A 27922-nucleotide genomic window follows, 5' to 3' on the forward strand; every position below is an offset into this window, starting at 1 on the left:
TCTAGATCCTTCTGCAGACTCTCCACACCCTCCGCACAATTTGCCTTTCCCCCAATCTTGGTGTCATCAGCAAATTTCGACACCCTGCACTCGGTTCCCTCCTCCAGTATTGGGCATCAGAACCTTAAAGTTGCCTTAATTCTTCATTAAGTTCCCAAGAAACAAAATTCCTAGAGTGTTCAGGGCAAAAAGCAATAACTCTCATTAGCCATGTGATGCAAATAATTTTAATAATAATTTTAGAACGCAATAACCAACCTATAGAAGTAGAGATAGATGGCAGCCAGACAGGATTCAGATCAAAAGGTCATCTAGACTCAACATGGGCTCTATTCTGTCTCCACAGGTGCTGTCAGACCTGCTGAGATTTTCCAGCATTTTCTGTTTTTGTTTCAGATTCTCGCATCTGCAGTATTTTGCATTTACCAAAGAAAGGCATTTTTGACTTGAGAGAAGGCATGGAAAGATACTTGGAAGTACAAAAACTTGTGTATGTAAGCTTTTAAGACTGAACACGTTTGATAAAATCTACCATCAGAAAGTAATGGAGTACTTAAACTAAAAATTGACAAACGATAAAAGGATAATTCAGAATCTATATTAGATTCAAGAGTGCCCTGTCAAATAGTTTCCCAATCAAAATAGGAGTACATCCAGGATGTGTAATATCTCCAAAACTGTTCAAGTTGTACAATGAAGCTATGTTCAGAGACACAAATGATCTAGATCACAACAGCAAAATCAGAAGAAGACAACATGAAATTGTAAATGAAGTGAAATCTGAGAGAGTGGAACATGGATTAAGAATGAATGCAAAGATGACCAAGACTATGGTGATATGCAGCCTAACCAAGAAGTGAGCAGTGAAGTAAACAGACACGGCAAAAGTTTCACATACTTTGAGCTGATTATCACAGATAATGGGAGTTGTGGCTATGAGGTCCAAGATAGCCAAAAACAATTTTGTCAGAATGAAGGACATATTGACACAAAAGAAACTGAACCTAATCTTAGGAAAATAATGCTGGGGTGCTATGTCTTTTCATCTATGTTATAGGCTTCAGAAACATGGATAACAAACAAACTGTTGAAAAGCTGAGTGCATTTAAGATGTGGACATGTAGGAGAATGATCTATATAGTCTACACAGCCAGAAAATCTAATGAGAAAATGCTGGAGAAAACAAGAAATTAGTACATAATATCAAACATGCAAAAATGCAATATTTTAATCACATCATTATAGCAGATGGTAGACTGGAACTATTGTTGGAAGGAAAGGTCAACAGAACTCAGAAGGAGAGAGAAGCAGAAGAAAAAAGTGATGATGGCTATTAAGAACTGGATGTATCGAACTGTGTGGAATGTGCAAGCCCAGCATAAGACAAAGGTGGGAGGTCTATGGCAACCAACCTTCTGGAAAAAGATGACAGCAATGAAGAAATTAAACCAATCCTTATTCCAGATGATAAAATCTGGAATATTCATCTTGAAACCGGGAAGGAAGGAATATTCTGAAAGGTATTCAAGAAATTTGGTCACACTGCCAAAAACAGCTGCAGTAAAATTTCAATGTTTTAAGTTTCTGAAGTAGAGACTTGCCAAATTTGTGCATGGATGTTGAAGATATAAAACAGAAGGAAATGTACAAAAAAAATTGTTTTTATTACATGGGTCATCAAAAGGTCCTGTAAATGTTTTGGCCCAGGATTTCTGCAAACCAAGGAACTTGACACTTCTTGCGGAAGGGCAGAAATGCTACAGCTGAAACAACAAACATTCCTTTGTGTATGAGAGCCCACATTGGGTATATATTTAAATATACGTAAATATATGTACAAATGACAAGAACGGACTTCAATGTGCATTCCCATTCCATAAAGTGCAAAACGAAACAGTCAACAGGAAGGCCAGATTGTAATACAACTGCTAATTTTTAAACATCTGCACAATTCAGTATTCCTGCATACAGATTTGACTTCGTAACACACACCTCTATTGATGTTTATACTGTTCTATGGACAGAATGCTTTTAAGTTTTCTTTCACCACCTCTTGGATTTTAAACCTGCGCTTAAATCCAGATTTTTTTTTAAACTCATTTTTGAATGGAATTTAGAGGAAGAGATTTCTCCACAAAAATTGTCATTCTGCCAGTGCACTGGAAGAGAATATTAAAGTATTTTTACATTTTTAAAAATACATTGAGGAAAAAATATAAAAATACCAAGTAATAGAGGCCTATATTTAGATTATCAAAACTTGGATGGTTTAGTAGATCTCAGTTAAAATTAAGCCTTGGAAGCTTTAAACTCAAAAGAATAAATTCTTTGACAATTTTTTATTCTGCCAACTACCTTTGCACTAAAAGAGGGAACTCCCATCGATTTAGATTCAAAGGAATTTGTTTGTTTATATTTAAAACATATACAGGAATATCAAATTTCAATTTGGTCACCTTATTTTGACCTATTCATTACTCACAATACATGACCTTAGGTTGAACATTAGTCACTAGGATCTTTTTCTCTTGCACCGCTTTAAAATTGTTTCAATCTTTGTCCCAAATTGTTTATTGGTGAATGCCAGCTCATATCTTCCAATTTCTAGGAGTCATTTTAACATTGCATTGTGTGTTATCCATCAGGAGAGAACCTTCTCTTATTTCAAGTTGAAAACTTGCTGGACCCACTATCCCAGCATACAGTTACACTTTTAGGTGTTGACTGTTTAACTAAATGTGCATATTTAAGCTGTCCAACTGGATAACTAGATTCTCACAAGTGCTTCTATGTTACATCGGGTACAGTTCAATATCAGTGGAAACAACTTTAATTCAACAGTATATTGCATTTATAAATGTTCCTCAAGCACACTGCATTTAATGTTTCTATTCTTCAAACAAAGGTTTTAAACTGCAATGATCAAGCACATATAAAAATCAGAAGAAACATGAATGATCATTCTTTTTGTATTGTAATAATGGACAGCATTGTTCGTCTAATATTTTAAATTTTAGAAAAACAAACAGTAGCCTTGGGTTACTGAGAATTTCGATTTTTCCGATTACAACACATTAGATTGTTGTGTCTCATACAGCATGTACAAAGACAAAGTAAATTAATTAAAATATACCTGCTGACAGCAAGCATACAAGTCAGTATTGGATTAGATATCTTCAAATTAATTTATAAAATATTACACTGAATTAACATGCAACTTTGGGGGAAAATCTCTTTCCTTTTGTATTTGCATGCAGTTTCATCCCCAACCATAGGGCAGACAAATATTTTTGCAGCTCTATAATAAAGAAATGTGATATCTGAACAGCAGTTCAAGTATAACATGATTATACTACGTTTGCTTGTGACTTTCTACTGAACAACGTAATAAATGTAGTTTGGGGAGAGGTCGAGCACGTTTCCTTTGGAAAGGAAGGGAAAAAAAAAGACCGTCAAACATCAGACATTCCTGCACAAATTCTCATGGGCAATTAGGGTTGGCCAATAATTGCAGGCATTGCCAGCGGTGAACAAATAGCAAAGGCTGTCTCTAGTGAGGGAAAACACAGAAGCAATTTTGCTTACCACCAAGTTTTTTTCAAATTTACTGGTTCATCAACTTATTTGCGGACAAAATTATTCAAAATTCCTATTGTTGCAGTAAAGTTAGATTTGTGGTGTAAATTAAAGAAAAAACTTTGTAAGTTTTAAAGCAATCAATTAGGCTTTGACACTTGTAATACAATTTCTCCCAAACTCACATCACAGTGTTTTTAAAATGATGTTAGCAAACTGTTCTAAAGAACATCATGCCCTTGTATTTCAGTAATGACACCAATTGCTTCACAAAAGAAACAACACCCCATCATGCTGCATTCAGAAGATGGTCTCACTCTGTCAGATTGTAGCACTTTTCCAACTCTACATGTGTAGTTAGAACAAATTTACTTCCTCAGCCAGAGCCAACTGTTGACAAAACAAGCTGCAATGATGATGGAATAGAGGACAAATTCCTTTCGAGCATGGTCTCGACTCTCCTGTTCCAGTAATTGTAGGCGCCGATTCAACTTGTTCAACTGTAAGAGAGAAAAGTTGGACCTATTGTGCAAAGGAGCTCAATGCCAAAATAAAAACTAGAACATCTATTGATTTTCTTTTGAGGATTTAAGTCAGATGGAAAATATATGTCCGTAGACTGAGCCATCTGCAAAAAGGACAAAGTAGTGCTAAAATAAAACGTCATTTTATTTAGTACTTAGAAGTGTAAGAGTTAGAATCAAATGTCCAACAACTAAACTTCATGCTATGTTACTAAAGGCATTCAGCTTTCCCAGGGAATGATAGGCACTGTTTTGGAAATATAACTGAATTCCAACTCCAAAAAAGTTCACTGTACTCACCTTATTTACACATTTAAACGTTGCCAGTGAAAAACTCTTACCTGACGCCGGAGTGTTACAATTTCCATGACACTGAAATTTTCAAGGACTCCCTCGGGTATTGTGTATTCATGGGTCATGCTGAAAAATTAAAAGCAAATATAACCCTTGTTTATCATCAATACTAGTTTCATAAAAGCACTCTTATTACTGTGCAGAACAGACCTCTTTGGACTTTAGCCTTCGGATTATAGCACCTTTTAGCTACTAGAAAAGCCTACATCAGTCAGCACTAAAAGGTTTCTCCCAGTATAAATTGCTGTCATTAAACCTGCTCCGTGAGAACTCTGTTGCCCATATCCTTATCCACAGCATCCAACTCATCCATCTTTCCCGTCTTCGTTGATCTACATTGGGTGAGATTCTCTAATCTCATCCATACCTGTACAGCTGCAGCAAGAATTCAGAATTTGATGTTCAACCAAAACTTCATTCACCGCAGCAGCACCGGAGAATCCCAGCTATAGACGAGGTTGAAGGCTTTTGGCAACTGACTACCAGTCAGCCAGTATCTCAAATTTAAATTTCCCATCTATAAAGTCCTTTCGTAGCCTTACTCCAACAGGTCTCTGTAACTTCCTCCAGCCATACAGCTAAAAACATTCCAACTCTAAATTCTCCATTCTTTGAGCATGTTCCATGCTCTCTGGCGTCTCCATTGGTTGCTGTGCCTTTTTCTGTCACTTTGTAATCCACTCCCTAAACATCTGAACCTTGCCACATTTCTCTTCCTTTAAAACCTTTCTCAAAACTCATTTTTTGGCCTAGTTCTGGGTTACACCTCCCAATATACTTTTCCTTGGCTTGAGGCCCATTTTTTTCATGATATTGCCTCAATGAAGCATTTTGGAATGTTTCACTACCTTAAGAAGTACTATAAAGACATAAGAAATAGGATCAAGTGCAGGTCATTTTGCCCTTCAAGCCTGCACTGTCATTCAACAAGAGCATGACTGATCTTCCGCTTCAAGCCCACCTTCCCAAATTACTTCCATGTCACTTAATACCCAAAAATCGTTTGATTTCTGTCCTGAATATAATCAATGACTAAGCATCTATAGCTCTCTGGTGTAGAGAACTCCAAGATTCACAACCCTTTGCGTGAAGAAATTTCTCATAACCTCAGTCTAAATGCTTGATCCTTTATTCTAAAACTGTGATCCTGTGTTCTAGATTCCCCAGCCTGGTGAAACATTTTCTCAGCACCTATCCTGTCAAGTCTTTAATAACTTTATATGTTTCAGTTAGATTATCTGAATTCTAAGGAATACAGGTCGAATCTACTCAATCTCTCCACATCGGCCAATCCCCTCATCCCTGAAGCTGGACTACTGAACCTTTGTTGCACTCCCCCTTGGACAAATGTGTCCTTCCTTAGGTAAGGAAACCAAAACTCTATGTCCTTACTAATTCCCTGTGGTTCTAAAATGTCTTTACTCTGTACTCCAATCCCTTTGTACCAAAAGCTAACATATAATTAGTATTCCTGATTATTTGCTGTCAACTGCATGTCAACTTTCCATAATTCATGTGCAAAGACACTCAGGTTCCTTTGAATGGCAACATTTCCCAGTCTTTCAGCATTCAAAAGGTATTCTGTTTTTTACTTCTTCCCACCAAAGTGGATAACTTCACACTAGGCTGCATGCCATTCCATCTGCCATGTTCTTGCCCATTAACCCAACCATTAATATCCCTCTGCCACATTTTTTTCATCGTCATCATTGCTTACTTTCCCAGCTAACTTTGTATGCTCAACAAACTTGGATATGTAACACTATATCCCCTTGTCTAAATGGGCACTGGAGGCCCAGGCCTTACCACTTGTAGAAGTAGAGAGAGACGACAACCAGTGGCAAAAGGTGGCCGCTGTTTGCCCAGAGGCGGGTGCAGGAGGAGGGAGCAGAAAACACAGCAATTCCGTGTGTCATTTGAACAGATGTCGGACACCATGTACTGCTGATGTCTCTGCCTCCAAAATGAAACATTGCCACCTGTTGCACGACCTGGCACCTCAGGGAATTGGGGGGGCGGGGGGTGGTCCCTCTTGGTGGCTGTCAAATTGATGGCTGCTCTGGCTTCAAGACCCCTAGCAGAGATGTCTGTGGCATTTCCCAGTCAACTGTGCACACCTGTGTCAAGCAGGTGACAGAAGCCCTGCACGCCCAGGCTGGACAGTACGTCAAATTTAACCTGGACTGGACTAGGTCCATCAGGAAGCCTGGGCTGCAGGGTTCACAGCCATTGTGGGGATGCCTAATGTACAGGGACCATCAACTGCACCCTCAAGGTCCCACTGCAGAATTCAGGAAGATTTGTCAACAGAAAGGGATTCCATTCACTGAATGTCCAATTGTTGCGTGACCACAATATTCACATTGTGGACGTCTGCGCGAGACACCCTGGCAGCTGCGTGACAGCTTCATTCTCAGGAGCTCTGATATACCAGAAGCATTTGAGGAGGAGCCTAGGCTGAGGGGATGGCTTGAGGGTGAAATGAGTTACCCACTTCGGGCATGGTTGATGACGCCTGTGCAGAGGTCTGTAACTGAAGCACAGATCCGCTGTAATGAGGCTTATATAGCCACCCGCGCGATAGTGGAGAGGTGCTTTGGGCTCCTCAAAATGCGGTTCTGGTGCCTGGACCACTCTAGCATGGCCCATTAATGCAGCCCCCTGATCTCTTCTTGCATTGTAGCAGTGCGCTGTGATCTGCACAACCTGGCACAGCAGAGATGTGACCTATTGGAGGTGGAGAAGGAAGCCGTAGAGGAGGAGGACATGGAGGCTGACCAGCCAAGCATCGCTGGGAAGAAGGCTGCCCAGCAGCAGGAGGAGGAGGAGGAGGAGGAGGAAGAGGAAGAACACGCCGAGCAATATATGCCACCTAGGTGCTGGAGGGCTGACAGCTCAAATGAGGCATGTGAAGGTGGCTAGGGAGGCCCTGATCACCAGGTGGTTCAGTCACAAGGGAGCCTGTGTCTGTGGCTTCTATTTCACTCCTCACCATCCCCCCTCCCCCAATAAAAGTCCTATCTCCTGCAACACTGTCACACCAGAGTGTGGGCCAGTAGAAACATCAGCTGGGATCATAACACTTCTCCCTGGAACAAATATACAGTTCAGCATTCTTCAAAGGCTTTGCAGATCAAGCCTTTATTTATATCACCTGAATGCACTCTACTACTTCTTTCACTTGTAGAAGAATCCACCTGAATAAAGGTGGGTTATCTTTTATATGGATTCTCCCCAGTACAGAGAAATCAAACCTGTAGAGAATTTTCCTAGCATAACACAGGTTCTGTTTGCAAATGACCACAAAGCTGAAACACTAAAGACTTTTAATAAGATTTAGGCCAGTACATGTCAAGAAACAAACCAAATCTATTTGCTACAGGTATAGGGCTTGCTGCCCTCGGAATGCAAAAACAGGTACTGAGATTTTGTCTTACTGGCAATAGCTTCATCCTAGAATAGGAAACCAGAGGAATCCGGAGCACCCAGAGAAAACCCACGCAGACATGGAGAGAACATGTAAACATAATGATTGGAATCTTCCTTGAATGATCAATAATCATTTTTTTTTCAATCAGTGGGCATGCTTTTATCATAATCATGTTTCCCTTCCAATGTACACAAAACTATACTCTTTGATTACAATAAATTAGATTAATTATTTTTTAGCTCCCAACTCATCTGCTCCAGCCTCCTTTGATGTTTTTATATTCTTGGTGGCATGAGCAAATTTTATATTACAATTAATACCATTTATGATTACAACAACTTATATGTAACATGTTAATGTTATGAAATATGCTAAGGTAATTCAGGGTGCATGGAGGAAAGTTAAATGAGGGGACTAAAAGCGTTGTCATGGTAGGTTTTGAGAAAGGTTTTGAAGTGGGAAACAATTAACAGGACAGAGGAGTTCTGACAGTTCTCCAGAGTACAAGGATATAATGGTGGAAACTATAGCATCTATAAAAGAGCATGCATTAAAATAAATGCGATAAAGGACAAAGAAAAATCCAGAAAGGAGAAAGGGATCAAAAAATGTGTTCTTCACAAGTCTCCTAATCTGTCTCATGCAAACACTACCGATACATTTTTAGTAAAATCCTTATTTTTTTACAGCGTATCTTTCCACTCAAATAATTGAAGATTTACATTTTTTCTTCCTTTCTCAACCATTCGCAACACATTATGGGGATGGTAGCACAGTGGTTAGCATGGTAGCACAGTGGTTAGCCCTGCAGCTTCATAGCTCCATGGACCTGGTTTCGATTCCCCGCTTGGGTCACTGTCTGTACGGAGTTTGCACATTCTCCCCATGTCTCCGTGGGTTTCCTTCAGGTGCTCTGGTTTCCTCCCACAGTCCAAAGATGTGTGGGTTAGGTGGATTGGCCAAGCTAAATTGCCCCTTAGTGCTCCAGGATGCAGGTAAATATGTAGGGTTACAGAGATAGGGCCTAGATGGGACTGTTGTCAGTGCAGACTAGATGGGCCGAATGCCCTCTTTCTGCCCTGTAGGGATTCTATGGTTTCTGTAGGAATTCTATGGGATGGCATACATGTATCCTAGAACAATTTTGCTAATTTGAATGGAAACAAGCATTTCAGCCCAATCTGGGTGCAGGATATGGATGTGAATATTATAATTCATTGTTCCTTTACTAAAGAGGAATCTGGAGCCAATCTTTCCTGAACCTTGGTTTATTCATAAAACCCAAAAGGAACAAGCTTTCTTGCCCTTCCCCTCCCACAGGTGGAATCTGAGCATGCACTTTATTGTGGCAAGATTGCAACATTACAGCAAGCATTATATACACTTTTTTAAAAGTTATTTCAAACAAAGTATTTACAGCCAGGTATAAAAGTTTGAGAAAGCAAAAATAAAACTAATATCACAGCATGTTCAAATTCAAGCGCTTCAAGAAAATAAACATGACAATCACCTTTGATTCCTTGTTTGATTGATCCCATCCAAATATAGGCTGCCAGAAAGGGGCTGGTTATGGAACCGATTCCTTAAAAGTGGAAAAATAAAATGAATTGGCCACAGAAATACTAGATTGAATCAAAGCAATTTAAATATCAAAGTCCCTGTGGAACTTAGCCATTGCTCCTTATTTTTTCCCTCTGTTTGATCTTACAAAATTTTCTGTGCCCCACATAATTCCCCAGGCAAAACTGTGGCAACTCAGTTTCACTGACATTTGCCAATGCTGTACTGCATCTAAAAGTAACAAAGGCTGAGAAGCCAAAGTGTGACTAAGTGTGATTTGTCCACCCTAACACTTTCTTTAGCAGGCACACATACAACACATGCAGGAAGGTTTTTTTATTCATTTGTGGGACATGGACACCTCTGGCTGGCCAGCATTTATTGCCCATCCTTAGTTACCTGAGGGCAACTGACAGCCAACCATATTGCTGTAGCTCTGGGTCACATGTAGGCCAGACCAGGTAAAGAAGGCAGATTTCCTTCCCTAAAAGAAATTACTTTTTCTGACAATCAACAATGGTTTCATGGTCATCAGTAGATTCTTAATTCCAGATATTTTTTATTGAATTCAAATTCCACAGTCTGCCATGCCAGAATTCAAGCCCGGGTTCCCAGAACATTAGCTGAGTTTCTGGGTTAATAATTTAGTGATATTATCACTAGGCCATCGCCACATGCTCTACAGTAAAAAAAAAGTTTAGAACATGAAACTCAATCTGGAAAGGTACTCGGCTTAATGTTTATTGAGCATCAATACTGAGAAAACAAATGATCTTACTCAGAAGGGTCTATGTTTGACATAAAGTTCTAAATACGAATGTGTCACCAGTTTTTCATTCACATTCAAATCTTGCTCTCCATGGTCTTTTACCTCACTGCACGTAAATTAAAATGGAAAAAGTGACTTTTTAACTGAGAACATGTCCTCAGCCTTTTTGGTTTCTCCACAGGAAGGACATAGAGGCTATTTTTCTCTCAGGCTTCTACTAATGTAATGTAGCTCACATCCAAATGTTGAGAAGTGTGTAAAGATTATCTAGGAATGATAAACCTTCCAAAAAGCTATTTTTGCAAAACTGCATCCATCACTACACTAAAATATAGATCCCTATAAAATATGAAGTTGAAATCTCAGCAGAATGGCAGCAATTCAACAGTGTCCTACCCATTTGTGCACCTCGTGCAAAAATCAGATTACAAATGGATTACGTCATACTTTATTACTCAAAGTAATTCAAATATTCCTTATTTTCAGAATATTTACAAAATATGTTTAAAAACGATCATCCAACTGAAAGCCCAGATTTTAAAAAACTCACTAAAAATTTAAGAGGTTGAAACATAAAAACATGTATAAGCAAACCATTACAACTACAACAAAGTTAACATGGACAGTTAGTAAGTTCTACATCACACATGCAGAAGAGTCCTTTCACCAATTTCCACAATAGTAACTGCAGTGCATAAAGAGCTCAAAACACATTGCTGATTTAAGCGGTTCCAGCGCATGGTGCCTACTGCATATTACATTAGCTGCCTCAGCCAGGTGCTTTGCTGACACTGAATTCTATTTTAACTCTGCGTGAGTTTTGAATTAGTTAATTCTTGTTCAATATTTCCAATTCCTTCCTTTCTCAATTTTCTGCTGATCTGAATTTGTGTAGAAGATTAATTATATTAAGCTACACTTCAAAGGAACTATTGGGTGATTTTTTTTCACTTATATGTTCACTAGAACTTCTCTGCATCACTGGCTAGCCAGCATTTATTACCTATCCCTAATATCCCTCGAGAAAATGGTGAGCTGTTTTCATGAATTGCTGCACTCCATAGGGTGTTTTGTACACACAGCATTGTTAGGGAGGGAATTCCAGGATCTTGGCCCAGTGACAGTAGAGAAACAAGTCAGGATGGTGTATGATTTGAAGCAGAACTTGAAGATGGTGGTTTTCCCCTGCATCTGCTGTCCTTGCCCTTTGAGGTAGTAGAGGTCACGAGTTTGGAAGCTGCAACTAATGCAGCAATTGAGAGTTGCTGCAGTGCATTTTGTAGATGGTACACATTGCTGCCAATGTAAGAGAGATAGTGAATGCTTAAGGGGTTGACAGGATGCCAATCAAGTGGACTGCTTTACTTTGGATGTTCACACGACATTCCTTTCTTCCACCAAAAAGGAATATATATTTTAACCTCTACACCAAAAATATTAATCTGCAATGTGTAATAGAAATTTTTATTTTGATTTGTGAGATTGATCATTTCTGAATCATATTATTGCCATTCTGAGTCATGTTATATCTCATAGCACGTCAGTGGTGTTGAGTTCTGTACATTCTAAAGTACACAAAAATTACAGTATGCTAATCCAATGTTTTTAAGTATGGCTAGTGTGAGAAGTAATTTTGATCTACTAATGTAAAGAAAGATCAAGTGTGCATGCAACTAGCTCATGCAGTCGGGGGTATTTAATGCTGAAACTGGCATAAAAGTATAGTTTTACTTTAAACACATAGTGCTTAGAAGCACAGAAGTTTCCTCACAAATGATCATGTACTTAAAAACAGGGTTATGACAGATATCAATATACAACAGTAACAGTATGGTTACTTGCAAACAGTGAAGAGTAATTTCCTGACTGTAAGCTGTTTCATTAGTCAGATAAGTATTGATGGCAAAGCACAAATCAGATGCATAGTTACTGGAAAACTGTTAATATCTAACAAACTTCAAAGTGATGCACTTCGAGCATAGCTTGAGAACAAAAGGACATAAAATAAATTTTTGATGTTACATATGCCAGTTCCGGTCACCTTCTTCGCATTTTCTGATTGACTGTTTCCATTAAGTATTCTGACAGTTTGTGCCCAGCATAAATTAATACATTGCACACATTATGAATTGAAAAGGATGCCTGGCCAGGTCCAGGTGAAGGGAAGGGATGTTTTGGATCACTGGAGTGATCAATCCTATAGAATGGATAGAAGCAAAAGCACCGTTAAAGCAAATGATTGAATAGTACAGGGAAAGAGTTCATATTCCCCATATGTAGTTCAAGTAATTTGTTACAAAATATTACATTGAGGGGCATATCAAAGCATTTCAAATATAAATAGTCTAAAAGATAGTTGGTATATATTTAAAAACAAATGCCAGAATAGGATAAGAACATTCAAATTGTTCAGTCATTAATTTCTTTGCTGTCTATTTGACATTGTAGCCCTGGGGATGGGTTTAAAATGCTTGTTCTCAGAGAAGATAATTGTTCTGCAATCAATTTTCACCTTTAAAAAGAATTGACATCTATTAGAATGAACTGCGGATTGTAGTATATTTACGATATTTCTCAATGCTGCATTAAGTAAAAGGTTATATGTATTTTTGTCAACAGACAGGAGAACAGAGTTTTGCTGTTAAGTTTACATGGTATGTGTTAACAAAACAATGAAGTCGCTCCGAGACTAAGAGGTTACTGTGAATGATAAAGGAATGATAAAGGAGGTTGTTAGCATTCTCCCCTTAAAGTCAGCAGATTCTGGGTGCCCATCGCACTCCAGGACTCAAATACGTAATGTACAAAATTCAAGGCTGACACTCCAGTACAGTACTCAGAGAGAGCTACTCTGTTTTGGTGCCACCTATCAGATGAGACATTAAACCAAGGCTCTTTCCAGTGGATGCAAAAGTTCTCATGGCACCATCTTGAAAAGGTGCAGGGTATCCTAGCCTATATCTATCCCTCAATGAACCACACAAAAACAAAGCATCTAACCATTAACATATGGCTGTTTGAGTAAACTGGCTGCTGTGTTTCCTACATTACAACAATGACTACACTTAAACAAAACATCAGCTGTCAAGCACTTTGAGACAGCCAGTGGTTGTGAAAGGTCACGAAAGGCACAATATAAATGTAAATTTTTATTTTTGCACTTCACAGCAAGACACAGACTTGACAATGCATGCACTGTACATATCTGTCCAAAGTTTCAATTTTGCATTAGAAAGTATTTATGTTCAATAAAAATTGGATTACGAACATGTGCACAATAGCAGTTGCTTGGGAGTTAGTGCTCCATAGTTATGATGTTAGGTACAGCAGTTATATAAAAAAATTTACAGGGCTTAGCAGTGAGGCATCAAGAGAAGCCTGCTGCAAAAATATGAATTGCCAGAGGAATAAGTTATCAAAGCAGGATTAGAAGATCATCAGCACATCAAAGGAAGGGAAAATGTAGATTGTACTGTTTGGTGGCCAGCAGGTAAGTTAGTGACAGATAACGTTATTACAAATTTACTGGTGCCTCAAAAGGCTTCCAACTGCCTTTACTTTATATCCCAAACCATGAGTCTTCAGGTCTCAAATTGGTGGAATTTTCAATGGCCAAATCATCAAATTATTTTTAAAGGATTAATTCACGAGATGTGGGCATCACTGGCTGGGCTAGTATTTATTGCCTATCCAAACTGCCCTTGAACTGAGTAGCTTGCTTGGCCATTCCAGGAGCCATTACAGAGTCAAACACAATGCTGTGGATCTGAAGTCACATGTAGGCCAGACCAGGTAAGGATGGTAGATTTCCTTCCCTATTGGACATTAGTGAACCAGATGGGATTTTATGACAATCAACAATGGTCATCATTAGACATTTCACTCCAGAGTTTTTAAAAAGTGAATTAAAATTTTATTATCTGCTGGCATTACCCTGGATCTCTCGATTATTAGACCAATGACAATACCACTATACCACCATCTGTCCCTATTATTGTTTACCTGCAGAGTTAATTCTGTAGTAAGTGTTCTGTGTTAATAAAAAGGATTGCCTTTGGTGGAAAATGAGATGTTCTGGGGATTTTGAGCTGGTTTCATCTCACTGCACTCCATCAATATGCCAAAATTCAAGTGTAAATGAGCAGCTCTTGAATGTAGCATTTTCAAATCCCAAACTTACCATGCTTTTCAATTCAGATTATCTGTGAAACTTTTATATGGGCCATGCCAACTAGAATCTGGGTCAAACTCATTTGGTATGTTTACTTACAGACTGGGCCTGAGGTACAATCCCTGAAGTAAAATGATATTGCGCTAAGCTACTCTCGCATTCTATAATATTAAGGAGGTCACAGAAAGTGATCATTCAGCACAGTGTCTATATCAACTGAAAAGAACTAGCTGCCCATTCCAATTCCAAATTCCAGCACCCAGTCTGTAACCTTGCAGGTTACGACATTTCAGCCAAGCACCTTTTAAATGAGTTGAGGGTTTCTGCCTCAACCATCAATTGGAATAGTGAATTCTACTCTTTCTCCACCATCTTGGCAAAAATATGTTCCCTAATATCCCCTCCAATACTTCCACTAATTACGTTAAATCTGAAGAACAGTAATGATATTAGTTGAGTGCTAAAAGTTAGTAAATAACTGGTTTCAGTGAGGTTATCAAATTTTCCTTTGCATATCAGACTGCCCTCCATTCCAGTCTGAGCATAGTAGATTTCATTATCATTACTAAAACAGTGCAGATTTGACTGCATGACATGACAACAAACAGACAAGGTCAACATTTTGTACTTACAAATTCCTCTGCCGCTTAGACACACCTGATAGAGAAATTTCATTCTCACTTAATGTTCGTGGTCTATTACAATGTTGGGAGGCAGCCATCTGTGACAAAACAACAAATAATGCTAAATGTTTGCTTCTTACTGGGGTGAACTCAATTTAAGAGTCAAAAGTCCACCAGCTTATCAGGGTAACCTGGGGTAGGCAATAACTATCCAGCCAATGACACCCAACTCCTGTGACAGCTGCAAAATAAGTTCCGGTTATTAATTTTAAAAGCTAAGTGCATTTTTTCCTGAAGAAAGTAGTTTTTTCCAAAAAAATAGACTACATGGATATCTCCAGGTTTAAGTTTTAAGAATAACTCTTGAACATTTCATTATTTTCTACTCTTTGTAGTCACTGGTCACCACAGAATTTCCTTCAGACAGCACTTGCTATACTAAGAGGAGTTCACAGAATATTCTTTCCCCTCCTTCCCACCTCAAAACTCCAATGAATACTTTACCACCAAGAACTTAACCTATTCATCTGAATTCAAAAGACTGACAATCTTAGCTCAATAGCAATATCTTTGAGTCAGCAGATCATCCATTAAAGCCCCATTTCACAGGCAAGGATATAACCCAGGTTAACACTCCAGTGCAGTACTAACAAAATGGTACACTATTGCAGACTCTATCTTTCAAAGACATATAAACAAGACAATGGGCTTTTCTAGCCACGCTCGTCCCAAAACTGGGAAAACCCACCCAAACTCAAAAGACCTTCCCCTGATCCGCTACAATTCCCATGGTGGGTGAACAGGAAAATTCGCCCCCATATCTCATGTGAACATAGAAGAGCAGAGGAATTCTTCTGTTGCTGCAGCCAATTTTGATCCCTCAATCAACATAACTAAAATAGATCATCTGCTCAATTGCCTCAATTGTTATTTGTCAGACTTTGCAGTGTGAAAACTGGCTGCAATGTTTCCTTACATATCAGCAGTAAGTACATTTCAAAAGCATTTCATTAGTTAAAAGGCACTTCAGAGTATCCTAAGATCTTGAAAGGCACTATAAAAATGCAAGTTCTTATTTCTATTTTTAAAGTCCTTGTTTTCAGCGCGGAAGTTAAAGGCAAAGGGAATAGAATTATAAGGTCAACAGTCAGCTTACTGCTATACTTTATGAAAGGACACATTGTTAATATTTGCATACCTGCGATGGACTCTCGGATCGGTCTGCATTCAAAGCATGGGCAGGTCCAAACGTTAAGTTGGGAGAGATGCTGAGTGGTGGAGGATCTGTCATTGATGGGTTGTTGTGGAACCAACCATACAAGTATGGTCTTGCACCAATATCCTGCATTTCAGTTTCTGAAGATAAAAATGCATTATTTGAAACCAACTGACAAATTCTCTAATATGAAAAAAAATTATTGCTCTTGCCTATTTAGTATCCATTTAGCTATATGTTGAAAAGTCTTACATCAATTGCATACTTGTCACCATTCAAAGTAACAAAAATATTAAACAAGGAAGGCAGTCACTTCCAACCGGTTCATTTTAACAAGGTGGAACATTTTCAAACCTACCAATCTGCAAATTTATCTTATTCAGCTATAAGCCTCTAATTGACTTCAAAATTTACTACAGTTTGAGATTGTGATCTTAAAGAAGAATCTTAGCAGCAGAATAAAACTATGTTCAAGTCACATAGCAATAGGTTGTGATGGTTATAAACAGTATTTCAATGACATACAACAAGTTGCATCAGGAAATCTGTGAATTTTCAATGAAAACAATTAAAAGCTTCATAAGCCAACATTTCTTTGAGCAGTGTCTTAAGTCCGCATTCACCATCTGCAAGGTTGTTATCGGGGGCTCAAGATCAGAAGATGCAGTTCTCACCAGTGAGAATGCAACTTTGGATCTTCCTGGCCCCTCATCGGTGAAGTCATCAGGGTCATACCCAAAATGATGTACATATATTTCCATGAATGTTAGTATATTCAACACAGCCCCTCATCACTGACCCCTCATCATACATTCAAAATGCACTGACGTGATGTCACATCAACAGTTTACAACAGGTTTACACAGATATGAACCTGTTGTGGGATCACCCCAGGGGCTATATTTGCCTTCATGCCTCTGGGGAGAGGGACACGGCCAGACAGTGCCTTAGCAATGCCCCCGGCACCCACCCTTTGCGCATGTTGGCACTGCCCAGATGGAACCAGGGATGGGAGTGGGGCATATCAGGATGACTGCTAGATTGAATTGGGGGTGGGGAAGGGAGTTCCAGAGGTCTTAGTGGTTGAGTGGAGAGATTTATTGCCATTCTGGTTGGAGCAGCCTTTAAAGATGATGCCCCAATCTCTGCAGCTGAGTTTTCTGGCCTGTTTAGGCCCTGACCCCACCACACATCCTCCCCCCGCCCCCAGTGTGGATCATGCTTTTTTGGCAGAGTGTGCGGGATCTGAAAAGAAAACTAACTGGTTTCTATGCAAAGAAACACATTGTTTCTGATGAGAAAACCAACACTCTGCCATTTTTTGGTAAGGTTAGTTCTCTGTTTATTTATCATTTATCTTCTGCAATTTACAAAGATTTCTGTTCCAAAATTGGAAATTTGAATTTGTCATATTTCAACTACAATAATCTGCATTTATATATTGTGTTTAATGTAATAAAAACATTCCAAACTACTTCATAGGAATGCAATTAAATAAACTTTGATACTGAATCAAACAAGGCAATATTAGGGTAAATGGCTAAAAACTTGGTCATATATCTAGATCTTCAGGTGCTTTTTAAATGGGGAAAAAGAAATGGAGAGGTGCTGAAGATTAGGGAGTGAATTAAACAGCTTGGGGCCTTTTCCCATTCATGGGACCCAGGCATGGCTGACAGGACCAACATTTGTTGCCCAACCCAAATTGTCCTCTAGAACATAGAACATTACAGCGCAGAACAGGCCCTTCGGAATCTAAAATCTAAAATTAATTTAAAATTAAAATTAAAATAAAATTAAAATCTAGAAGATTCTAATAAATTGTCTTCTTGAATCATTGCAGCCTACGAGGTTTATGTACACCCACAGTGGTGGAGGGAGACAGTAGCAGGATTCTGACTCTCAGCGAAGCCATGGAACAACAATATAATTCCAAGTTTAGATGGACTCAACAGATGGCCCTTATTCACCTGCTGTCCTTGTCATTTTAAATGTTGGAGATCTTGAGTTTGGAAGATGCTATCAAAGGAGTTGTGGCAAGTTGCTACAGTGTACCTTGTAGATGGTACACATTGGTGGTGGAGGCAGTGGATGTTTAAGATAGTGGGTAGGGTACCAACCAAGCAAGTTTTAAAGGTACAGACAATGTTCAGGTAATCAAGTCTTAAAGGTACTGACAATGTATAGGTAATCAAGTTTTAAAGTTACAGACAATACAAACACCTCTTTAACCTGTGCTTGGCCCTCTCTCCATTCACACTGTCTGTACCTTTAAGACTTGATTACCTGTCCACACCTCTTTAACCTGTGCTTGGCCCTCTCTCCACTCACATTCCCTATATCTTTAAGGCTTCACTACCTGTAAAGACTCACATTCCAACCATTATCTTGTAAATTGAGTTTGTGTCTTTATATGCCCTGTTTGTGAACACAAATCCTCACTCACCTGAAGAAGGAGCTTGAAGCTCTGCAAGTTGGTGCTGCCAAATAAACCTGTTGGACTTTAACCTGGTATTGTGAGACTTCTTACTGTGCTTACCCCAGTCCAACACCATTATCTCCACATTACAAATACAAGTTCTGCAGTAACTCAACTGAATTAAACATTCTAACTTCTGCTTCCTGTTCAGACTATGCTTGAGTCAGTAAGGATTGGCTAGGGAGTAATTTACACTGCTCAATCTGTTTCCAATTCCTCTGTAGAGGCGCCACTACAGTTTTGAATTCCTAATCACCACAACTTCCAGCAAAAAGAGGCACAGAATGTTCACAAGCAATTTTAATATGTGCAGTTGCCATCTATCCATCAATGACCAAAAGTTTTTAAAGTTTTTTTTAAAGTTTATTTATTCGTGTCATAAGTAGACTTATATTGACAACACTACAATGAAAAAATCTCCTTGTTGCCACACTCCAGCGCCTGTTTGGGTACACTGAGGGGCAATTTAGCATGGTCGATGCACCTATCCAGCACACCTTTCGGACTGTGGGATGAAACAGGAGCACCTGAAGGAAATCCACGCAAACATGGGGAGAACATGCAGACTCCGCACAGTGACCCAAGCCAGAATCAAACACGGGTCCCTGGTGCTGAGTTAGCAGTGCTAACCACTGTGCCATCTGGGCCTCTGTATATTCTCCTTTCTATTTCCAGCATCATGATGACTTGCCAAGTGTCATAAATTCAAGGGTCCACAGGATTCAGGTCCATTCACAACACCTCTGATAATGCAGTCCACAATAATATCCAGGCTTGGGCTGTCAAGTGCAAGGAAACAGTTGTGCTACATATGATTCAAGTCAAACAAAACAATATCAAACAAGAAAAAACCTAACACCACTCAAACCTTCCCTGTTACTACTGACATCAACTCTCCAATTGTCAAAATTTTGGAAATCAAATTTATTAAAGGTTACAAATGGAATAATCATATTGAAATCTTGGCCAAAAGACCACAGCAGAGGTTTGGTAATCTGACAAGTAGCACATTTTATGATCTTCAAAGCTGGTAAACCTGTGCTTCCCAAACTAATTTCCAACGTGACCTCATTTTAACACTTGGAAATTAACGTGACCCCAAACGCCAGTAAAAACAAAAGGCAATAAAGCATAGTAACATTCATTACATAATTCATAACGTTTGTGTATTCTAGACCAACACACAATACATCAGATAAATATGAAACTGAGCTTTTAGAGTACTTCGCAAAAATGTTATTATTTATATCATCATGTAAGTTTCAGCCAACTCTCCATATTCCCTGGTGACAGAAGATGCAATTAAACCTCTCTTCCTGCCAGCCCCTGCACAAACATTATAATCAGCTTTCAAACCCTATCCCACTTCTGCACACACACACTGGCCCTGCTTCTTAACCCTTTGTCCCCACTCATTCAACTTCACCCTTCCCAACTCCTCTTCTTCCCCCTCACTCAGCAGTTCCCTTTACAACTCCCCTCCCCCTACTCACTTACTCTGCAACGCTTCTTCCCAACTGCCTCCTCCACTCACTCACTAGTCCCTTTTCCCAAACTGCCTCTCCCTCAGCAGCCTCTCTTCCAAAACCCCCCTCCCCCTCATTCACTCAGCAGCCCCACTTCCCAACTCAGTTCTCCTTACTCATTCAGCAGGCCCTTTTCCAAACCCCCCTCTCACTCAGCAGCCTCACTTCCCAATCCACCCCCCACTCATGCATCAGTCCCTTTTTCCAACTGCCATCCTGCACTCACTCAGCAGTTCTTCCCAGCCTCCCTCCCTCATTCAGCAGCCCCCTCCCAACCCACCTCCACCTACTCACTCATCATCTCCTTTTCCCAACTCCCTCCTTCCCCCAACTCATTCAGGAATCCCTTTTCCCAAGCCCCTCTTACACTCACTCAGAAGCTCCTCTTTATAACCCCCCAATCATTCAGCAGCCCCTCTTTCCAATGCCACTCCCGCTCGCTCAGCCACCCATCTTCCCAACTTGCCTTCCCCATTCACTCAGCAGTTCCTTTTCCCCATTCCCCTCATCCCCCCACATGTGACATACACTCACTCAGCAGCTCTCCTCTCCCCTGGTGTGAAGGCAGCACACAAACATCCTGGGGCCAACACAAATTCATAACTAAAGTGGTCTCTGATGTTTAATGATGCTTTGAGCTCAAATTCCACCCATTGTTGTTTGGCAGAGTCAAACCAGTGGGCTCAGGGATGTCCTGCCAGAGCCTTCGGACTGGGTGGTCTTCACTCCAGTCACCATTTCTGCCTGCTATAAGGGCTGTTCACAACTGCAAATGTGACTATTACTACTCTTTTGGGGATGTCTACCCAAGGTTTGGAAACTCCTGTCTTAAGCTATCTACAAGGCTTAAGTCAGGGGTGTGATGAAATTCTCAGATAGGATGGAGATTGTCTCAACATGCAAGAGGATTGCTAACATCTAGGGCAGTGCAGTGTTTTTGTTTAATCAGCATCCATGTCACTGGACTCAATATTTGCCTTCCTTACCACAACTCATCATAGAGACAGTATTCAATACCTCACCAAGGTTGCTTCAACAGCATCTTCCTCCCTTACAATAGCTACCAAAGAGGATGAAAGGGAAAAAATGTCTTGGGAATACCCTGACATCTCAGCTCCCCAAGTCTCACACAAAATAATTTGTACATATATCAGTGTTCATTCATCATTACTGCAGTGTTTCAATTAGAAGTCCACCAGTACAGTTTCAAGGCAACTAGGGATGGACATTAAATATAGTCTTGCTCATTGTCCATATCTCAAGTACATTTTCTTTTTAAATAAAGTCATTACAGGAGGGGCACTAAAAAAATAAAGTATGCATTCAGGTGGGCCTCACTACCACAAGGTGTAGCATAGATTATTTAATAGGAAGCTAGATAAATAAATGAGGCTAAAGCAATAAAATTCTATGCGAATATGGTTAGATAGGAGAGTTATGAAGAAGCTCGTAAGAAGCATAAAAATGGACTGGTTGGGCCAAATATACTTTTTCTGTGCTGTATATTGTATGTATAATTTTTCATTTTAATTTAATTACAGACTTCTTCAGCTAAATGGTATAGAGACCTGGATCAATACATGGATATGAATATAGAAACCTGTATTCTTGATGGTGGTTTATTGATACTAACTTAATTTACCTCCCATCGATATTCTTTCAGGAATTTGCATCTGTAGCGTTGACAGGTGAATATCTTCTACTTTCTCTTCATCCTCTTGCTCCTCAGTCACTTTTAGTCTATTAGGAATTCTCATTTTCTGACCTATAACCTCCATGAAACCTAGGTCACAAGGAGCTGGACCGGAATCTATCAGATCAGAAGGTGCTGCAAATGCTGGTTCTGTCATGGCAGCTAAAGGACCAAAATAAAACTTTATTTTCCAAAGAAATAAAGACTGATAAATAATAATCATTAATACTTAATTTCAACTCTTCACTAGGTTGAACAATTGTAAAGCAGTAGTCATAAAACTGAATGTGGAAGATTTGATCTGTTTGTCAACCTTTCTTATGCATAGCCCAAGCAAAATTGGTAGCAATCTTTAAGTACATACCTAAATTCCCAAAGCCAATCTTTGGATATGTAATATTTCATTTCATTTTATAAGTCAAAGTCAGTGCTGATTTTTTGCACAAGGTTTGTTTCAGATTTTGAATGTGCTACAGAACAAAGAACAAAGAAAATTACAGCACAGGAACAGGCCTTTTGCCCTCCAAGCTTGCACCAACTATGCTGCCCAACTTAACTAAAACCCCTACCCTTGCAGGGATCATATTCCTCTATTCTCATCCTATTCATATATTTGTCAAGACGCCCCTTAAAACTCACTACCGAATCTGCTTTCACTACCTGCCCTGGCAATGAGTTCCAGGCACCCACCACCATTTGTGTAAAAAATCTGCCTTGTGCATCTCCTTTAAACCTTGTCCCTTGCACCTTAAACCTGTGCCCTCTAGTAATTGACTCTTCTATCCTGGGAAAAAGCTTTTGATTATCCACTTTTTCCATGCCTCTCATAGTCTTGTAGACTTCTATCAGGTCATCCCTCAACCTCCATTGTTCCAATGGGAACAAAAGTTTTTCCAACCTCTTCTCATAGCTAATATCCTCCATGCCAAGCAACATCCTGGTAAATCTTTTCTGTACCCTTTCCAAAGCCTCCGTATCCTTCTGACACTGTGGCAACCAGAATTGAACACTATATCCCAAGTGCGGCCTAACTAAGGTTCTATAAAGCTGCAATATGACTTGTCAATTTTTAAACTCAATGCCCCGGCCAATGAAGGCAAGCATGCCGTCTGCCTTCTTGACTACCTTCTCCACCTGCATTGCCACTTGCAGTGACCCGTGTTCCTGTACACCCAGATCCCTTTGGTTATCAATACTCTTATTGTATATTTCCTACTTATGTTAGATCTTCCAAAATGCATTACCTCACATTTGTCTGGATTAAACTCCATTTGTCATTTCTCCATCCAAGTCTCTAACCAGTCTATATCCTGCTGTATCCTCTGATGGTCCTTATCGCTGTCCGCAAATCCACCCATCTTTGTGCCATCCGCAAACTTACTAATCAAACCAATTACATTTTCCTTCAAATCATTTATATATATTACAAACAGCAAAGGTCCCAGCATTGATCCCTGAGGAACACCACTTGTCACAACCTTCCAATCAGAAATGCACCCTTGCACTGCTACCCTCTGTCTTCTTTGACCGAGTAAAAAGTCTGACAACACCAGGTTTTAGTCCAACCGAATAATTTGATAATAGACTCACAAGCTTTCGAGGTTTCCCTCTTCGTCAGGTGAATGGAGAGTTCTGGCCTCAGACAGAGCATATAAAGCACAGACAGTTTAGAGATTACTGATTAGAATGTAGTTAGAATTAGAATTAGGTGTTGTCAGACTTTTTACATTCTAATCAGTAATCTCTAAACTGTCTGTGCTTTATATGCTCTGTCTGAGGCCAGAACTCTCCATTCACCTGACGAAGAGGGAAACCTCGAAAGCTTGTGAGTCTATTATCAAATTATTCGGTTGGACTAAAACCTGGTGTTGTCAGACTTTTTACTGTGTTTACGCCAGTCCAACGCCGGCATACCCACATCATTTCTTTGACCGAACCAGTTTTGTAACCACCTTGCCAGCTCACATCTGATCCCATGCAAGTTCACCTTCTGCACCAGTCTGCCATGGGGGACATTGTCAAAGGCCGTACTGAAATCCATGTAGACAACATCCACTGCCCTACCCTCATCAATTATAAATTATAAATGATGTGGATAACATGCGAGCAATTTCTAGTTCTTTTATTAATTTCAACATTTTTATTCTAATGATCAATAATAATTTTGGCAAAGTGCTGTAGAATTTTCTAAAAAAAGGCCTAATTACAATCCATGGTTGATATTTCCATGTCAAGGTATACAGAGGGCCTAGGACTGCATTTGCACTGTAATTTTATTGAATTTTGTATTGTAAACATGGATTAATCCAGATACCTCTCACTCTACATTGCCCCTGTGACAGGTTGGCTTTAACTCTGGATTCAGTCTATATTTATAGAGTCATAGAGGTTTACAGCATGGAAACAGGCCCTTTGACCCAACTTGTCCATGCTGCGCTCTCTTTTTTAAAACCCCTAAGCTAATTCCAATTGCCTGCAATTGGCCCATATCCCTTTATACTCATCGTACCCATGTAACTATCTAAATGCTTTTTAAAAGACAAAATTGTACCCACCTCTACTACTACCTCTGGCAGCTTGTTGCGGACACTCACCATGCTCTGTGTGAAAAAATTGCCCCTCTGGACACTTTTGTATCTCTCCCCTCTCACCTTAAACCTATGCCCTCTAGTTTTAGACTCCCCTACCTTTGGGAAAAGATATTGACTATATGGCTGATCTGTGCCCCTCAGTAATTTATAGACCTCTATAAGATCACCTCTCAGCCTCCTATGCTCCAGAGAAAAAGTCCCAGTCTACCTAGCCTCTCCTTGTGACTCAATTCATCCAGTCCTAGTAACTAGGTAGCATCCTAGAAAATCTGTTCCGCACTCTTTCTAGTTTAATAACATCCTTTCTATAATAGGGTGACCAGAATTGCACACAGTATTCCAAGTGCGGCCTTACCAATGTCTTGTATAACTTCCACAAGACATTCCAAGTCCTGTATTCAATGTTCAGACCGATAAAACCAAGCAAGCCAAATGTCTTCTTCACCCCTCTGCCCACCTGTGATTCCACTTTCAAGGAGCTAGGAACACGTACCCCTATATCTCTTTGTTCTGTAACTCTCCATAACGCCCTACCATTAACTGAGTAAGTCCTGCCCTGGTTCAACCTACCAAAATGCATCACCTCGCATTTGTCTAAATTAAGCTTCATCTACCACTCGTCAGCCCACTGGCCCAACTGATCAAGATCCCGTTGCAACTGGAAATAACTTTCTTCACTGTCTTGGTGTCATCTGCAAACTTACTAACCATGCCTCCTATATTCTCATCCAAATCATTAATTTAAATGACAAGTGGACCCAGCACTGATCCCTGAGGCACACTGTTGGTCACAGGCCTCCAGTTTGAAAAACAACCCTATACAACCATCCTATGGCTTATACTCTTAATTGTACTGTCATGAAAAGCAAAACTGCTCTAATGCAAATGTATTCACTTATTTAAGTTGTTGTTTCTTATAGGAAACTTTTAAAAGCATGTAACTTTGCCAATTATGGCAGATGTATAATGTTCTAACATGTATTGACTAATCAGATGTGTTATAACATAGCCATAATTATTGAGGTAATTCCATCAAATCAAAAGCATGCAAGGTGGAACAATGCCCAGCAATTCGCAGGATGTAAATTATTGTCACTAATTTCTATATCTTGTTTGGAAAGGGGTGAGTTGATTTCCTGTGCATAAAGAAGACAGAATTGAATGGCCATTCCTACTCTATCAAATTGCAGCCAGTTAATGGAACTTGATTAATGGAAGCCCGAGAGCAGGTATCTAGCTTATTCGTTCATTTGAGATGGGTGCACAACAAAGTGGTATATTGCATGTTAGTTTGATCAGTGAAATTAAGAATATATTGACAATAAACCACCAACTTCCTTTCTTGCAATTATTTTATAGTGATAAAAAGCCATTGTACAGTTCCACATATATACTTTTTACCTTTTGATTGCATTCATACATCCAGACTTCTTGGCATGACTGCTTGCAATGGTGTACACTCCAAGTCAGGGATCTAAGGTTTTAGTTTTGACTGCTGGAAATCCCTGTCTATTCACAGTCACAGCTTTATGGGTTAGTTATGGGTTGCCTTTGTGGGGATCACAGGCAGTTTGTGCCAAGCAGATCTCCAGTCACAGGTACTTAACAAATGTCACTTCCGTACAGATGGTTCAGAAAACATTCTGGGACAGGCTGGAAGGGTAAAAGGCAAAAATAGCCCCTGGTATCCTTTTGATTGCAGGGGACTCTCACTCTTCAGTTGGCAGGCCTTGTCAACATTTCATTGGGCCCTCTGGGATTGTAAAATCAGTCTTGGAAGGTCTCCTGAACTGCTATATAGAATGGTTGAAGTAAGTGTTTATCAAGAAAATATACAGGAGAGTGCCTTTCTCGTGACTTTCCCTTAGCAGCAAAAAAAAGTGGAATTTTTGTGAGGTATATACTTGCAAGATATGTTCTAGAATTGCTTTTCACATATTTTTCTAAAAGCAGTTACATTGAGGATCTGTCTCCATACCTCTCACCACTCCGCCTCCCTTTAATGGATGGTCTCTTCAAGGAGTTTTAATGGAAACTAATTTCATGTGACTCGTCTTTGTAACTTTCTAAAGTAAAACTGCAACAAAAAAAAAGCCATTGGTACTATCATCCAGCATTTATTTGCTCACTGATATACATTTATTATTACACCGCTCTTCAACCATATTTTAAAACAGTACAAAAGGAAGCCACAGCAGAGGAAGCCTTTTTTGAAAATACTGGGAGAATGCCTCAAAGGCAGGGACACCACATCAGTCCAAACTTGCAGATAGAGTCCAATGCAGTTTTAAATATCAGAAAAGCATACAGAACTGACATTCATTGTAGATCATTTTGTACTGTACAACTTAATTTATTTATTACTGTCCCATGTGGGCTTACACTAACATTGCAGTGAAGTTACTGTGAAAATCCCCTAGTCGCCACACTCTGGCACTTGTTTGGGTCATGATGTGGAGATGCCAGCGTTTGACTGGGGTAAACACAGTAAGAAGTCGGACAACACCAGGTTTAAGTCCAACCGATTTATTTGATAGTAAACTGGCAAGCTTTTGGGGTTTGCCCCTTCGTCAGGAGAGAATTTAGCATGGTCAATGCACCGAACCAGCATGTCTTTTGACTGCAGGAGGGAACCAGAGCACCCAGCTGAAACCTGCGTAAACACGAGGAGAATATGCAAACTCTGCACAGGCAGTGACCTATGTCAGGAATCAAACCCTGGTATTCTGAGGCAGCAGTGCTAACCACTGTGTCACTATGCTGCACCGACTCCAGTTATATTGCATCCTTTGCATTGCTGTCAAGAAGTTTCCACTTTGTGCAATCAGATGACAACTCATCCTCCTCACCATAGAAACAAAGCCTTGGGAAGACATCCTCTTTTCCCAGGAGTTTAATATCACTTCAGAACAGCAACCACAATAAATGCTCCATTGGACACTAATTGACCAGTCTCTTCTGGGGTGGGCAGCACTGTTTGTTAGTATAGTATCCTCCCTGTCGGGCACACTTTCTATTGATTAGTACAACTGGTGAAGAGGCACCAGGCCCAGCCACACTACAAGTTGGTGGAACTCCAACCTCCCTCAGATGGATTCAGCACTCTGTTGCTGGCTGAGCCGCAATGACAGTTCAACTTAAGTCAGTTGTTTGATGCCCTGCAGGCAGAGTTGCCTGTGATATACGTAGACCGGGGGATAACTTAAAGCCCTCTGTCCCTTGACCATCCTCAGACTCAGGCATAGCACCTTCGGAGTGAGTAATGTTATACATGCAGAACCTCTGCGATGAGGGCAGCCAAGCCCCATATCCACTCACCTCTGCAGCCTCCCCCCACCCCTACCGTGCTTCATAAACACCGCTTCACCAGCCCCATTCCTGGACCCTGACGTCACACACCCAGCCTTTTC

General features: G+C 39.9%; 1 protein-coding gene across 3 annotated transcripts; it reads right to left on the reverse strand.

Annotated features, from left to right (window-relative positions):
* Positions 1-112: 112 nt before the first annotated feature.
* On the reverse strand, positions 113-27922 carry LOC145342267 (mitochondrial fission factor-like). Of its 3 annotated transcripts, none has more exons than XM_080187686.1 (9): positions 27831-27922; positions 26491-26589; positions 21871-22083; positions 16206-16363; positions 15017-15105; positions 12255-12410; positions 9395-9466; positions 4442-4520; positions 113-4076 (listed from the first exon to the last, which is right to left on the reverse strand). In XM_080187686.1, exons 3-9 carry the CDS (start codon positions 22076-22078, stop codon positions 3945-3947), a joined length of 894 nt encoding a protein of 297 aa, XP_080043812.1. In that variant the 5' UTR covers positions 22079-22083; positions 26491-26589; positions 27831-27922; the 3' UTR covers positions 113-3944. The 3 variants fall into 3 exon arrangements, with proteins under 3 accessions (XP_080043812.1, XP_080043811.1, XP_080043813.1); XM_080187685.1 differs by having other exon boundaries at positions 21862-22083; XM_080187687.1 differs by lacking the exon at positions 12255-12410 and having other exon boundaries at positions 21862-22083.

This window comes from Carcharhinus amblyrhynchos, chromosome 4 (assembly GCF_965287045.1).
Source record: "Carcharhinus amblyrhynchos chromosome 4, sCarAmb.v2.hapA, whole genome shotgun sequence".
NCBI classification, from domain to species: Eukaryota; Metazoa; Chordata; class Chondrichthyes; order Carcharhiniformes; family Carcharhinidae; genus Carcharhinus; species Carcharhinus amblyrhynchos.